The following is a 16,336-nucleotide window of genomic DNA, read 5'->3' on the forward strand; positions in this document are numbered from 1 at the left end:
ATCGGCGCGCTCGGGAAAAATAGCGCTGGGTGTCGCTATTTTGCTGCTCTGATCATCGGTCAGTTGTGCTACTTGTTTCTCGTTGCAGCTGTACTAGGCCAAGAATTTAGCGACGAAAGTGGAAATACTGAGGGCCTTGAAGGTCGGCGTCTCTCGACAACAAGTGATGGAGAGTTACGATGTCAAGAGAAGCACTTTGGCCATGTATGTGAAAATTGAAGCCGAGATCTTGCAGGCTTTCAAGAGCGAGAAGTTCAGCGCGAAAAGAAAGGGGCTGTAGTAGGTGGTGCACCCGAAACTAGAAGAGGCCTTGCTGTGGTAAATCGTGAGCGCACGGGATGCGTAGCTCTGAAGTTCGGTGGAGTACCTGACCGCGCTAAGGAAAGTTGTCGTCTCCGCCCAAATGTCGAACAGAAAGGAGGTGGCAATAACAAATTTCTTCTCAAATTAAAGGTATGTCACAGAGAAACGTTTTCGCACAGTTTTCTTTGTCCATTCGACTTTCGGATAATTCAAACATTTTTGCCAGTCCCATGAGATCCGAATTAACGAGGTTTTACTGTATATTTGTTTTTGCAATAGAACTGTTGAGAGTCTTGAGAACACTGATCTAGGCGAAAAAAAGTTGCAATGATGGTATTTTGGCGGTCAGTCATTTGCCTGAAGTTTTGTGCCAACGCAATCGAGATGTCTTCTAAAATAAAATAGCCAGCACTGAGGCACACTGGAGGCACTGAGGCACACTTGCCAAGTGTGCCTCAATTCACGAAATGGGAACGCCTAAAGTGGCGCACAAAGAGAGCACTGTTTGTATGTTCCTCCTCCTATTGCCACTTCCTGTGCTTGTTGTGTTTTGTTAAGGGCAAACTATATTGAAATTGTCATAGAATTCTCAGACTAGAGCCACCAAATCAGCTACGCTTAAGGTATCGGCTCTCCATTCTCCAATTGTTTTGTGGCACCGTCATTTCGTTGCCTAGTGCAGAGAAGGCGCAATCGGCAGCAGTTACGACTGAAAAATCTGACTACATCCTGAGCTTTAGGTGTGGTGTTGGCAAGCTCTGGCGATATCGTTTTGCTCTGTTGTCGACTGTTTTAACGTGGACAGAGAAGCATTTTCTCCGATTTCAGATGAAGCTTTAGCTAACCAGCAACAATGATTTTAAGCAATAAGTTGGCCGAAGTGTCATTTCTCTGAAGCGTCAATTATGTCATGGCTTTAGCAGCGACAACACAACAGGGTTCACGCTTCGCATGAAAGTCGAGACGTTTGTTTCAAAGATAAACTTTATTACCTAGATTGAATTGGGAAATACATGTACACATTCACCACCCCTCTCTCAAGCCATTTTTTACGTCTTTTTTTTTTTAATCCACCGGAGGCCTGTGAATAGTTTCAAAGCAGCGTGACTACAAGAAGCCCAAATCGTTACTGAATTTCTACAATGTTCTACTAAGCTGTCTTTTGCGACAGGTTTCGTTGCAATGGTGGCTAACTTGTGTGCTTGTTTCCTGGCTCAAAGGTAGCAATCCGGTATAAAAGAGGATTTGGGCCAGTTGTAAACACACTGCGTAAATGCAGCCCTGAAAATCCTAGAAACGGAATGGGACATGAGCGAAGCTATCTACGTATTTACAAACACTTCTTTGCCTCTTCAGTCGTGTGAAAGACATAAATACTAAATGAAAAACTGACGACAACACAGGGTTTGCTTATGTGGGCTGTTCCTCCGCTCTTGACAGTGCTACGGGTTCGCAAAGTTCTAGAAAAGCAATCTTTGATCGAGGCGTGGTAACTGCGATTGTCTCACAACACTGTCCCTGTCGGCACATAAATAAGTCTCGTATATGTACAATAAGAGTGTGTAGACGGACCCCGCATGCATTCACCGGTCATAAAAATAACAGGAAAACCACTTATTGAAAGGTCGGCGACCGCACTGCTACGCACAAAAAAAAAAAAGAAATGAATCACAAACTTTCAGGGTTCCTTCTTAAAAATGTTACACCCTTCGTTTCAGTCAGTGGAGGGGAGTATAACTCTTCCTTTGTAAAGTGGAGTTATATTTGGTTTGTAATAGTAGTTGTTTGTTAAGGCTGTATTTGTGGAACTTTCTGCAAACATTGAACTCAAGAATGCCCTGGGAAATATTGCTGATTTTGAGGATGGAATGTGAAATTGTGCCGATGGTCAAGATCAAAACTTTGCGCATTTCTCATGGCACTCGTTGAACTCCGTTTCTTTTTTTGTTCTTGTTTCTTTTTTTTTCTCAGAGGAGTTGAGAGTTATTAGGCTTTTGCAATTATTATCACATGCAGGTCTTGGATATTAAAAATTCCTTAATTTAAAAAACATTTTTTACATTTTTGAATATTAGTGAGCTGTATGTACTCATCTGATTTATGTTTCAGGTGTCTTCCAAACAAATCAAGTTGTTTCACTTCTTACAATGCAATACTGTAGTCTTATCGTGATTCCAGCACAACCAATATACTTAAATCTTGGTGCAGAAAATACTATAATATTTTTAAATATATTGTTTACCTGAATTGTTCAATTTAACTTCACTGCAGCGTGAATCAATCTGGCTGCAGACTGCAGAAGTCCATTCCTCGAGGTATCGTATCATTATTTGCAACTGAGGCATAGCTAGTTGGCATAGTTTCTAGAAGACAGCTAATTCAAGGTTATGCATGGTAAAAATTTAAATCAAACCATTTCATCCATCAGCAGCAAACAGTCGCTTGTTGTTTAACGATAACGACCAATGCCAGCATGGGGCATCATTGCTGGTTTTTGAAGGGGATGGTAGCCTGCTGCTATAAAGCCATTTTCATCGTATATTCAGCTCATTTTTTAGGCTGCGGGACTCGCACTGCCATTGCTGCTATTAAAACAAACTGCAAAGAAAACAAGAAAGTTGTTTATTTCTTCTTTACTTTTTGACCCAGGTATTAATGTTACTTGCCATTATTTTTTAGCCCAAAACTATGCAGTCTAGCTATATATGTAGTACCTCAGTGCATTGCAAATCTTGGCACGACATATGCAAAAATGAGCTCGTGCAGTTCGCCCAGATCTTATTCATCCAACTGAATCCACGCTGCAAACTTTGCCCGTGCTACAAACCTGTCATACAACACACTGTACAAAGTGAAAAGCCAGTTGCACTTTCTCTGGGCACGAGCAATGCCAGGTCCTGCTTTGCTTGTCCTCATCTCGAGAAGGCCGCTTTCGCATCTCGGCACTTGACAGTTCGATGGAGGCCCAACGAGACGAGAATCGCTGGACGTCTTATTGATGAAAGAATGTCAGGGTTGTTTCTGGTGCTCTGCGGGTCGTCAGCATGTGTCGTTGCATTGCACTCCAAGGGACGTGCAAGTGCACGCCTTGCACTTGCTGCTCAGTTCTCGCACCACCTCGTTGACTCCGTACAGCCGTCCGTAAATGTTGCAGCCTGGAAACGCGTCGGAGAGTAACCTTGGTCAGTTCTGTCTCTGTCAGTTTGTTAGCTTTTGGGGCGGAATCGTGCAGCAATCCTTCCGTTAGTATTGTGAAACATTCTTTGGCTAGGTGTTAGACATTTCGTAAAGCCCAAAAGGGAAGCCTGGATAAAAGCGTGGCCGTGAGGTTCGACATTTGCTATGCCTTTTTCAGTTTACTGAAGCTGCAGGCTGGATGGCATTGCAGATGTTGTAATATACAGGGTGTCACAAAAGAAAATTTACAGGATTGTTTTTACCGCAAAAATAAACTAGGCATCCCTGAATGCACATTTTCCGTCCGAAGGTAGCTCTAGAGGTTACAACCAGATGCCAAAGTTTCAGCCCGATCCGATGACTTAATCAAAAGTTATTTTCTGAAAATTTCAATGGGAAAATGGAGCCCATTTTTGCCCGTTTTCGGTTTCTGGTGCCATAGAGCCCCATGTATTCGAAAACTCCGTCGGCGGCCATTTTCACATTGAAATTTTCAGAAAATCATGCATAACATTTGAATAAGGTATTGGATCGGGCTGAAACTTTGGCATCTGGTTGTGACCTCTAGCGCTACCTTTGGGCAGAGGATGAGCGTTCAGCAATGCCTAGTTTATTTTTGCGGTAAAAAAAAAATGTGTAAATTTTCTTTTGTGATGCCCTGTATTAGTCTGTCCAAAAGCATTTTATATTAGAGATATAAACTCCAATGTGAGCAGCAGTGGCATTATATAAAAGCTCTCTTCAGCAGCTATTTTGATGAGTGTGATGGTGAGCATTCTGTTTATGGTAAATTTTGTTTGTCAACCATGTCTCTAGTGTGGCTTATACATTGAATATCGGTAATAATTTACTGGAGCACTGCTCATATCTGGACTTTCCAAGAACCTCCTGACAAAATTGATGCATCACCTATCTTGTTTCGGAAGATGTGAAAGTTGCCAAGCAAAAAATTATGTGTAGTCATCAATGGTTTCACTTTGTATAATACATTTAACTGGTCCCTGAAACATTTAAAGAACTAACTCTCTTTTGACATACATATTGTATGGTCAGACCTCTTGACCTGACAGTGCATGAGATGCAATAATCATTTTAACGAGGTAACAGCTAACACTTATTTTCTGTATAGGCATGAATAACAAATTTGTGGCTGCAAATAGAATATTAATATTAAAAATATACTGCGAATTGGATTCAAATGTCTTCATACGTGAATGTTTTACATTTAATGTGAATGGAGCGAAATATCGGAGCCCTTCGAGCCAGTCCGCATGCTCTGCCTCGTCAGCCGTTTCTACGGTTATGCCAACACAAAGCGGTGAAGGTGGACTTGAGAAATTAGAGAATTCTTAGGACATTCATAATTTTCTAATATTCGAAAAACTCGAATGATTTAAACGGTGAAATTGTTCCGTATGGTATATCTATTTGAATAGCAATACTTATTTTCAAATTATTAGAAGTTTTGAATATATTTGCACATCTCTAATTTTTAAGTTCTGCCACCTCTGAAGTTATGTTTGTAGTATATTAAAATTGTAATTGCATTTTGCAGTTGTCGTTCACCCCAATCATGAGCTCGAGCTTCTGAGCGTGTTTCCAGGTCAGTAAAATAGCAGTTTTTTTTTCTCTGGAACTGTTGACTTACTTCACACCTCACCATTATCCATGCACATGGGTTCCCAAACTGGGTTCTTGGGAACTCGGCGGTTCCCCAGTGTATCCTCATGAGTTCTCCATGTAGTGTTACTGAATCATTATTGGGTTTAAGTGGTTCAGAGAACGTCCGGGAGTGGGAGCGGTGGCGTGCTGGTTCCGAGCGCTGCTGCTGCGCTGCGACTGTATCGTTAGGGCTAGGAAAATAAAGAGTCAGCGAGTGCTGTCTGAGACACAACGGAGTACGGTCATACTTTTATTTATACGACATGGTGTCAGAAGTGACAACTCCCACCGCCGTTGCCGGAAAGCATGTCTGACGAGGACCAGTCAGACTCCAGCGGTCAAAAGCCTTCCGCTTCCACGCAACCGAAAATCATGATCAGCGTCCAACAACCGCCCCCCTTCAACTTCGACAACGTGGCCGAGTGGCCGGCGTGGCTGGACGAGTTCGAAGACTACATGTTTGCATCCGGACTCAGCGAAAGAACCCAGGAGGCACAGGTCAGATCCCTACTATATTGCATGGGACGAAAAGCAAGAGAAATTTTGAAGACCTTTAACCTCACCGACGCTGAGTTCAAGAACTATGAGCTTGTAAAGGGGAAGTACAACGCCCATTTTGTGCATTCAAAGAACGTCGTCTACGAAAGCGCCTGTTTCAACCGACGTGTACAGGAAGCGGAGGAGACAGTGGACCAGTTTGTTACCGAATTGCACACTTTGGCGGCACGGTGCGAGTTCGGCGAGTTGAAAGAAAGACTCATCCGCGACCGGTTTATTGTGGGCCTCCGAGACGCGAAGCTGTCAGAAACGCTTCAAATGGGTGCCGAGTTAACGCTGGACACAGCTTTGGCAAAAGCCCGACTCAGAGAGACCGTGAGAAAGCAGCAAAAGGACCTGGCGAAAACTGAGCCTTCGCGACGCTGCGAGGACACGGCCTTGAATGCAGACTCCGCTTCCAAGCCGCCGCGCAAGAGAGATGTACGCGCACCGAAGATCGAGGCCGGGCCGCCGACGCAAGCATGCGAGAATTGTGGGTACGGTCCCCACCAGAAACGAGACTGCCCGGCAAGAAACAAAGCGTGTATGAAATGCAAGAAAGTTGGACACTTCGCCAGGAAATGCCGAAGAGCGCTATCAAACCTGAGTAAGACGCACGTTGCAGAAGTGCATGCGTCTGAGAGCGGTTCATTCCTCGGAAGCGTATGCCGAAGCGGACCGAACGCGCGTTTGGCTGTGGTGACTGTGAACGGACACCCGCTCCGAGCAAAGATTGACTCAGGCGCTGACGTCACCGTCGTTGGAGAAGACTTCGCTGGCAAGCCGCCAAGACTTCTGCAAGCCGAGGATTTGAAGGGACCGAACAAGAAAAGCCTGGGCGTACTGGGGAAGTTTAAGGCTGTGGTCGAGTGGCAGGGTAAGGTTTCAGAAGAGACTATCTACGTCGTTCGAGATCTCCAAATGCCACTGCTGGGAATGCCAGCAATCGAGTCCCTCGGGATGGTTCGCTTTCTCAACGACGTTTCCCACAACAGGTCCAAGTACGAAAGTATGTGTCCGGAAGTGTTCCAAGGGCTTGGAACGATCCAAGGGGAACACAGAATTCAGCTCAAACCTGACGCGGAACCATTTGCAGTCAGCACGCCAAGACGGATTCCATTTCCGATGAGACCAGGAGTCGAAAAGGAGCTACAGAGACTCGAAGCCACTGGAATCATCAGAAAAGTTCACGGCCCGACCGACTGGTGCGCTCCTATCGTACCCGTTCAGAAGCCATCGGGCGATATCAGAATCTGCGTCGACCTTACAAAACTGAATGTCTCTGTGCGTCGAGAGCGACACATCATGCCCACCGTGGAGGAAGTTCTGGCGAACATCGGCGAAGCAAAGTTTTTCTCCAAACTAGACGCAAACTCTGGATTTCACCAGATTGTCTTGTCCCCCGAGTCACAAGAGCTGACCACGTTTATAACACCATTTGGGAGATATTGCTACAAGAGACTGCCCTTTGGTATAACCTCGGCACCTGAAGTTTTTCAGAGAAAGATGACAGAGATTCTGGACGGACTTCAAGGTATCCAGAATTTAATGGACGATGTTTTGGTTTACGGAGCCACGCGAGAAGAACACGACAACCGACTGAGAGCAGCCCTGCAGCAACTCGCCCAGTCCGGTGTGACGCTCAACCCCGGCAAGTGTCAGTTTGGCGTCACTGAGGTGTCGTTTTTGGGAGTGATCCTCGACAAGGATGGCATCCGTGCAGATCCAAAGAAGGTCAAGGCAATCCAGCTTCTACCTGCCCCTACAGATGTATCTGGACTCCGACGAATGTTGGGTATGGTGAACCATGTTGCGCGCTTTTTGCCCACCCTGTCGCAAGTGACAGCACCACTTCGTGAACTACTTCAGAAGAACAATGAGTGGACTTGGGGATTGGAGCAACAACGAGCCCTTGACAAAGTCAAGCAAATGATCACGTCAGAGAGATGCCTTGCAAAGTATGACAGTTCTGCTCGTACCATCGTCTCAGCCGACTCCTCATCCCATGGCCTGGGAGCGGTGCTCCTTCAAGAACAATGAGATGGTGAACTCCGTGCAGTTGCGTTCGCTTCTCGTTCTCTTACTCCAACAGAACAGCGCTATGCGCAGATCGAAAAAGAAGCCCTCGCACTGACATGGGCGGCTGAGAGATTTGAAGAGTATCTCCGAGGACTGGAGTTCGTTTTTCAGACAGACCATAAGCCCCTGGTCCCACTGCTGGGCCAGCATAACCTGGATATGCTGCCCCCACGGGTGCAACGGTTTCGAATGCGCCTGATGCGATATTTGTACAAGATCGAATACATCCCAGGAAAGAACATGGCAACAGCTGACACGCTCTCGAGAGCGCCCTGCGAAGATGCGTCATCTGAGGGCATGTTGAACCCTGCCGAGGTTTCGTCATTTGTTTTGGGGGCAATCAGCACACTGCCGGCGTCGGAAGACCTTCTTCAGAGGATCCGGAAGCTCCAGAGGGAGGACCAAGACTGTGCAAGTTTGTTCAAGTACTGTGAGGACGGCTGGCCATCGAAAAGCAAACTTTCATGGAACCTGAAGCCGTTCTTTGGAGAGCAAGGCGACATAACGGTGTGCCAAGGCCTACTGTTGAAAGGACCCCGGCTTATCATTCCCAAGTGTCTTCGAGCAGAGATGCTAACGCGGATCCATGAGGGACATCAAGGGATTGTACGATGTCGAGCACAGGCAAGGGAGACCGTTTGGTGGCCGGGAATCAGCAGGGCCATAGTAGACATCGTAGACAAGTGTGCAGAATGTGCGATGTACAAGAATCAAGCTCGAAAACCGATGTTGTCGTCTCAAACGCCAGAATTGCCCTGGCAGAAAGTCGCCGCTGACCTGTTCCAGCTCGATGGTGTGAACTATCTCCTGCTGGTTGATTACCGTTCCAGGTATCCTGAAGTCGCCATTCTTCAGTCCTCCACTTCAGCAAAGGCTGTTATAGAGCGAATGAAGAGTATATTCGCCCGACATGGGATACCGGAGGTCCTAGTTACGGACAATGGTCCGCAATTTTCCGCGACAGAGTTCAAGAACTTCGCCCAGCATTACGGGTTTCAACATATCACAACAAGTCCGAGGTACGCCCAAGCCAATGGGGAAATTGAACGAATGGTGAAGACAATCAAGAGCTTTGTGAAGAAGAGTGCAGATGCTTATCTGGCGCTGCTTAACTACCGCAACACGCCAGGCCCTACAGGGCTCAGTCCCGCCCAACTACTCATGGGAAGAAGGCTCCGCAGCAGACTTCCCATGTATCCTGATCAACTGAAGCCCCGAACCTTCAACCAGTCAGCATGGAAAAGGAAGGATCAGAAACAGAGACAAAGGCAGAAGCGGAATTATGACAGGCGCCACAGAGCAAGACCACTGGCACCCCTCAAAGAGGACGATCCGGTTTGGCTTCCAGAGCTTCGCACGTTGGGCACGGTTATGGGCCATGCTCAAACGCCCAGATCCTTGTACGTCGAAACAAGTTCTGGAACCCTGAGAAGAAACCGCAGCCAGGTGATTCCCCTGCCGCAGCCGCAGGACTCGCCCCGGGAGACCTCTGGTGAAACGTGCAGTGCCAACCAGAACACAGCGAGATCTCCCGTCGGACTGCAGCATACGCGGTCGGGTCGAATCGTGAGACCTCCCAAAAGACTGGGATTTGATGACTGAACGTCGAGCTGACTAGTTCAGTTGTACATTAGGGCCATAGAACTTTAAAGGGGGGAAGATGTAGTGTTACTGACTCATTATTGGGTTTAAGTGGTTCAGCGAACGTCCGGGAGTGGGAGCGGTGGCGTGCTGGTTCCGAGCGCTGCTGCTGCGCTGCGACTGTATCGTTAGGGCTAGGAAAATAAAGAGTCAGCGAGTGCTGTCTGAGACACAACGGAGTACGGTCATACTTTTATTTATACGACACTCCAAGCTCCCGAATTTCCTCAACCATCTCTGCCGGTATGTAACGTGCATTTTTCTGTTTAAGCACTAGTTTAGCTGATCTGACCCATAAATTACGTGACAATGAGCCAATCGCTCCTTGGTATGTCAAGTTGTTGCTTAAAGGGCTTCTGCAGTGCTTTTTTTTATTATTAATGCTAAGAACAGGAAGGGTCTCCTGGCTGTCAGCTAAAGGAGTTCCTTGAGATTAAAAGCACAGGGGCTCTCATAGACTTGGAGAAACCCTTATCTCTCTTGATAGCTGGGAAACCCATTTTGATATTAGCGGTGATACAGTAACACAGCGTAGAAGCCTACAAGACCTTGTAAGCAAAAGTGCACATATTAGTGAGCGTTCAGCACATTGTTTTATATCAATGGATATGTTGGACCTTCTAAGACAGTGCTTTGATTGGAAGAAGATTTTACCTAATGGTAGGGACAGCCAAGGAAATTTCGGAGCATGGGGAACCCCTGGGTACCCAGTTTGAGGACCTATGCTCTAGTAAAACTGACACCAAGCACTGCATGCACAGAACTAAATGTTAGATCTCTGAGGCATATCCGCTTGGAGCATTCATAATGCCGGTTTCAAGTTGCAGCAAGTTACATGGACGTCGCCATCTTGTATCGTGGAAATTCCGGTATGGAGGAAAACATAAGTGTTTTTGAGCTGACCAAGCCACTGGGAAGTGTTCACATTCCAATCGCAACAGTCATTCATCTTCGGCTCTTCTATATTTTTGTTACTTATTCCAGGTAGTAAGGTTTGCATCTTTTTCATCCCCCACACCGGGTGTGTAAAATATGTGGCTGGGGACGAGGGTAATCAGAAAAGGTCTGTATACCTGAAACCTGGAAGACGTTCCACAGTTGCTGGGGCCCGCTCGTGGACGTCGTCGTTGGCGATGGCGTCGTTTCCGCAGTGGTGGTGGCAGGGTCGTCAATCGGCTCCCTCTCCGTGGCAGCGGTAGGCGCAAATCCGCCCTGCATGGTTTGCACCGTAGTCCTTTGTAGGAAGAAGGGCTTGAGCACCGGGGAGTTCTTGACGGAGAAGGACGGCGCCGGCGGAGTGGTTGTGCCGAGCACGGGCCTGAAATTCCCCGGCGTTGGTTGCTTGGCGTGCTCCGCACTGGCATCGACGTCCACCAGGCTGAACTGCGTGGGGTGCGTTGTCGGACCGTTCGAGGTGACGTGGTCGGGTGGGGCCGTGTCGACATCGGGGGGAGGAAGGTAGACGTCCTGGGGACCTGAAAGAAAGTGGGCTCCCGTTATGGGTGATGTCTTGTATTCCGCCTATTTCAGGTCTTTGCGTAAAATTCTCTTGCCGCTGCACGCACCTTAAAGGGGCCCTGCAAGGACTTTTTTACTGGTTTTTAATTTGCACCGAACCTGAGTGCAGTGAACGTGGTAACCTAATGAAACTTTTCTTTTCTCCATTTTCACTTTATTTTAGAAGTTATAGGCAAATCACAATTACAAAAACAAGCAAAAAATAACCTCCTTCATGACGTCCTTGGTTACTTGGGTTGCCGTGAACTAGACGAGGGGTAGTGAGCTAGGCGAGCGCTCACGGCTGCCGCACTCCGTGTCGGCGGCTCGAGAGGCCGCCACTAGAGCATGTTTTGGATAGGCTGTATGAAGTGGGCAGCCAAAGCGGCTCGCATTGCATTTGCTGCGCGATTAAACACTGATTCGGCATGACACTTCATTGGCCACAAACGACAGCAAACATGGGGTAAAGATCAGTTCGGAACGGGAGCCACTTCGCGCTGCCATACCGCTAAAAGGCCAAACCGCATACCAAAGCTGCTCGCCGAAGGCCTTGGGAGCGCTCAAAGCCGATCGGATCCTCCAGTCCGTACGACCACAGCACCGCCGCGTACATCTGGGACCTTTCTGCGCTCGCTGCTCGTTGGCACCTGATCCCACCACACCTTTCTAGTATGCGCCGTGTTTTCCATCGCTTGGTGGCAGGTATGTCGACGGGTCATTTGTTGTTTCCGTACTTTACAAACTGCATTTGTTACTTTTTTGATCTAAAATAGTGAACAAAAACTACTTTTATAAATAAATGAAACGGTGAAATGCAAAAAAGATAGACGCTTAAATATGATTGCGGGCCCCTTTACGCTGCCAGGTGGTGTTTAACAAAACCTGACGCAAGTCCTATGTAACATAACCTGGCTCAAATTGCTTTTGTTTCCAATTGGACCTGAACTTTGTTAAGTAATCTAAATTCTCTGAACTAACTTGTAAGTAGGTTTTCGTGTTTTTGGCCTGTACCAATAAACCTTGGGAAAGAATCCCCCCCCCCCCCCGGCCCGTAGTCAATTTTTTTTTTTTTTATTTAGGAAAAACCGAAAATTTTTAAGGATTTTAAATCCCCCACGATCTTCATTTTGAAAGATTTGGCAGTTTGCATTTTTTGTATTGTTTATCGAGGCACAAGTGACCAAAAATGCGTCACCTTGCCCCAAAAAACTGCTAATCTGCTGTGTAATGGCAAAGAAAAAAATGAATTATTTGCCAATCTGCAGCTGCGTGTGGTGGTTACGGGAACTACGGCGATGGCCTCTGGGGGATACACGAAAGTCAACAAAAACCTGTCCCTCTTCGCTGCTACATTCGCCGTCGGCCCTATGGCGAACCGTCTTTTGTGTCGATCGATCGCTGCAATTGTCAACAATGCTAATCTTTTAAAAGTCGAGAATCGCAAAGGAAGCGGCTGAGGTCTCTGAAGAGAGAACCCAAGGGGAAACCACATGATCCCCCAGAGCATATCACTCAAAAGGCGGCGTGGAGAGTTGAGAGGCACTTTGACCTTCGATTTGTTTCATTTTTATAAGTAAAACCTAGTGCTCGTAAGAAAATATGGTTTTCTGTTCTTCGTTTCATAGGTGACACAGATTAATTTCCACAGTTAATTGGCCAGAGTGCAAAAATTGTTGCACTGCCCCTTTAAATGAGAAAAATCCCAGGGTTTACGGAAAGAAATCTTTATCGAGAGCTTTAATTTTGTTTACTTGGAATGTAGCGTGTACTGAACCGTCCGTGAGGGAGGTTTAGGGGAAAACAGTGGGGGAAACCAATCTGTAAGAAAGGCAGGTGGGAAGACGAGAGCCAGCTGGGTGACCTGATTGTGTTCCCGCTTCAGGATGGTTCACATTGCTCTACATAGGTGGCACCACAGAAAGGAGAAACGAAAAATAAAATATCTTTATTTATTTTGCATGGCAACACAACCCACTGGCCATTTATTTCAACAACTGTGCATGAACCACGCAAGTTTATTCGAGCTAATTAATAATATATTTAATATATAGGTTCTGTTTTGCGTGTAGTTTTACATTACGAGCCAAAGAATCAAGAAGGCACGCAATGCGGAAAAATGAAGGCGAGCTGAGGAGTCTGCTGAGGAGGAGCTGAAGCGTGTAGTGAATGCGTCGACGGCGTCAATTCTACTTCGTCTGCATATGTGTTCAGTGATGTAGCTTACATGTTTCCGCTGTTTACGTGCAAGCAAAGAAAGTTTTAGTTTGACGGGGTTTAAAGTCGGTAATATGCCGTCGCACTACACTGTGGTCACACTGCCCTGCGCGACAAAGTCACCCAAACTCAACACGCGTTAAATATCACCGCTTTTTCTTTCTTCAAGCCATAACTCAACCGACAGTTCGGAACACAACAGTAGCTGTCCATACTTCAAGAATCTTGGCCGTCCCTAGGCGCCAAAGCACGACAAGAAATGCCAATTTTGTCTGCTACCGTCAAATTCATCAGCTCCAAGCGCGTTCGGGACAAAAGCAAACAAAACAAAAAGCAAAAAGCATGTCGGACGTTTTGCAGATGACTTCACATTGCCAGCCGCTCATGCATCTTGGAAAGTTCATTAAATTTAAGAAAAACATTGATAGATGGGCGTGTGGGTAACTTTATTTTGCCAGGATTTAGTAAATGATGCTTGAAATCAAATAATATCGCTGTCGCGGTGCGTTTTCTCGGAGAGTTCCATAAATCTGAGTCAATCGCATTCCGTATGCCGCCGCACCATCTATCGTACAGCGGAGGTACCTTCCGAGCGAAAGCCGCCAGATGGACACAATCCGGTCACTTTGCTGCGGCGGATTTCAGTGGTCGTTTCCTGACCTGCTTATCTGTCACCTTGGGGGGAACACACCCATTGTCTTGCTTTCTTCCCTTATGAGTATTGGGGATGTTTTCCAAGTATATTTCAGTCACGTGTACGTTCCCTGGAAGTCTGGGAACTCCATTTGCCGCGTCATGCTTCTTTTGACGTAAGCCCCTATAAACGCAGATGTTTTGCCAACACCAAAAAAAAATATGCCCCAGAAAACACGGAAGGTGCGAGAGAAAATAAGAGCTGAAAGAACACCCCTGAATGCAAAGAAACATAAGCCCCGAAAACGCGGAATCCTCCCCATAATCACGGAACAAACTCTGTACTATTTTTGCCACGATTCAACGAAACATGAGGGTTGGGATTACACAATATCATTGTGTTTGTAGTGATGCCTTATTCCCATCGTCAAGTGTTTTGATTCTAACTTTAATAAAAGTTCTATATAGTGTCAATGCAGACATGCAAGGCTTTAGAACACTAGCGCACTGTGAGAATACAATTGTCATGAGTCTCATAATTTAGCTTCAGAAGTTTTTATGGGATTGTTTGAATCTTGTCAGCCAGCTACAAGACAATATTGTTGCTAACTAAACAATTCTAGAAGGACGTTGCTATACTCGTTGAAAAGCGGGTATGTTGTCGCATGCATAGTAGTGGATGAGAGATTGCATTTCAAAGTGTGATGCCTTTCGTTGTAGCAGAGACACGGAGAGTGTGCACCGTGACTGGAGCAACACTCACGGCATGTGTACTTGGGGCAGCAGAAACCTGGGACGCTCTCGCTGATGCAGGCAGGTGAGGGTGGCAGCGGGCAGTTCTTCTGCTGGCACAGCTCACGACCATAGTAGCAGCGACACAGCTCGCAGGGGTCTGCCTTCTTGATCAGCTCCCCATTGATAAACATGCGGCCAGCCACGAAACAGTTGTCTGCAGAAACAGATCCACGAAGTACAACTTCAGTGACACAAATCCAGCGCAAAACAGCTTTTGATATGGATCGCATATAGGAGTAGATAATTTTAAGATGTATGAAGTTGTCAACAGAATCCTTTTTATATTTACGAACATAAAGAGTCTTTTGCCTCCGAGGAAACTCCTGGTCGCTCCGTTTCAGCAGGCCCTCTGAGGTTGTTTATGTCACACTTTCTAGGATGATGAAGTGCTACAGAAATCATAGATTTGGAGATTTATGGAGACCTTTATGTGTGCTATTCGACATATAAGAGGTGATTGGTCGTCTTGCGGGAGTATTAAAAAAACCTCCAACAAATCTCTCACTAACCAACCCTTTAGCCAAGTACTGGGAGAATGGGAGATGAAATATTTCATGAATGCTGCAAGGGGCAGTGCTATGCTGGAGATAGTTTGTCCTCATTTGACCGGAACATTGCGGGGTTGCAAAATGGAAAAGTGTCACGTTGCAGTATTTTTATGGAAAGATTCTATATTTAGAAGTGAGAAACTGACTCTGAGAAAAGATTTACTTCTCAGCATAATCCCCTGCAAGTTTGTTACACTTGTCCTATTGCTTCATCTTTCACCTCGAAACCTGAAGTGCAGAGTTCTTTTGCCCTTTGTCCCAGCTTGCATCTCTCCTTCAAATCTTGAGCTTGTTTGAGACAATTTCTGAACCTACTTGTGTCTTTGTGGACATACCGCAAGATCCTGTAAGGTTGCCCTTCACCGTGAGATTGCCCATTACGTATTTCTGGCCAAATATCCATTGGCTAAAAATCCCGAAACATCGCCCACCCACGCGATATCTGCTACTGTGAATTGCGAGTTTTTAGCGGGTTCCTGCATATTTATTGCACCATGAAACGTGAATGTGCTGCAATTACGATCTGCGGTATTGTTTCCCGTGACACGGGAGTTTGTAGGGAGTCTATTGCACCGTGGAAAGCGAATAGGCTGCATTCGCGATTTCTACCATCAGTTCCCACGACACGGGAGTTTACGAGCTCCCATGTGTTTGTTTGTGTCTCCAGCTTGTTGCTTGCCCTCCTGCAGTTGAAACGGAAGCGCTAGCGTCCCTTGGTTCTCCTGCTTAGCAGGCACGGCGGAACTGCTCGCGATCATGGCTCACGAAATGTCATTTCCGAATGCAAACAACATTCTTCCACTGTCCCTATGTAGTGTGCGTCTAGTAGCTAACTCAAGCACTGTGCGTTTGCGTTAGAGTTGCATGCTCCAGGCTGTGCATGCATGTCGTCGCCATGCTCCAATCCAAGATTGCCATTTTGGGCTCCACGCACATGCAGTGTGGAACATGCTAACACAGAGTGCTTGCTTTTGCTCGTATGCTCAATACTAAATCTCACTACTGTTTCACCAGTTTCCAACGCCAACAAAACGTGCTGCAGTGAGCAGACATGAAAGCGGGAAGAAGTTCCTTCGAAATGAAAAGGTTGAGATTGGCAGAACAACGGCGCATAAAAATTAAGGACACTAAACTTTCTAAAACGATTGGTAATTAAAAGAAATCCGTTTCTGCTTTAGGTTAAGTTAGATTAGGTTAGGTTAGGTTAGGTCAGGTCAGGTCAGGAGGGGGGAAGGGGTTGGCGGTAA

At 46.3% G+C, this 16,336-nt stretch overlaps 1 protein-coding gene across 1 annotated transcript in view; it reads right to left on the reverse strand.

Moving 5' to 3' along the window:
* Positions 1–1,273: 1,273 nt before the first annotated feature.
* The window catches only part of LOC8024431 (mucin-17), a 63,525-nt gene continuing 48,462 nt past the window's right edge, over positions 1,274–16,336 (reverse strand). Inside the window, exons 22-24 of the mRNA XM_042290593.1 lie at positions 14,510–14,695; positions 10,473–10,874; positions 1,274–3,458 (exon numbers count right to left, since the gene is read on the reverse strand). Coding sequence (XP_042146527.1) covers positions 3,343–3,458; positions 10,473–10,874; positions 14,510–14,695 — 704 coding nt within the window. The 3' untranslated portion in view covers positions 1,274–3,342. The remainder of the gene's footprint in view (positions 3,459–10,472; positions 10,875–14,509; positions 14,696–16,336) is intronic.

Source organism: Ixodes scapularis, unplaced genomic scaffold (assembly GCF_016920785.2).
Source record: "Ixodes scapularis isolate PalLabHiFi unplaced genomic scaffold, ASM1692078v2 PGA_scaffold1__304_contigs__length_218370807, whole genome shotgun sequence".
NCBI lineage: Eukaryota > Metazoa > Arthropoda > Arachnida > Ixodida > Ixodidae > Ixodes > Ixodes scapularis.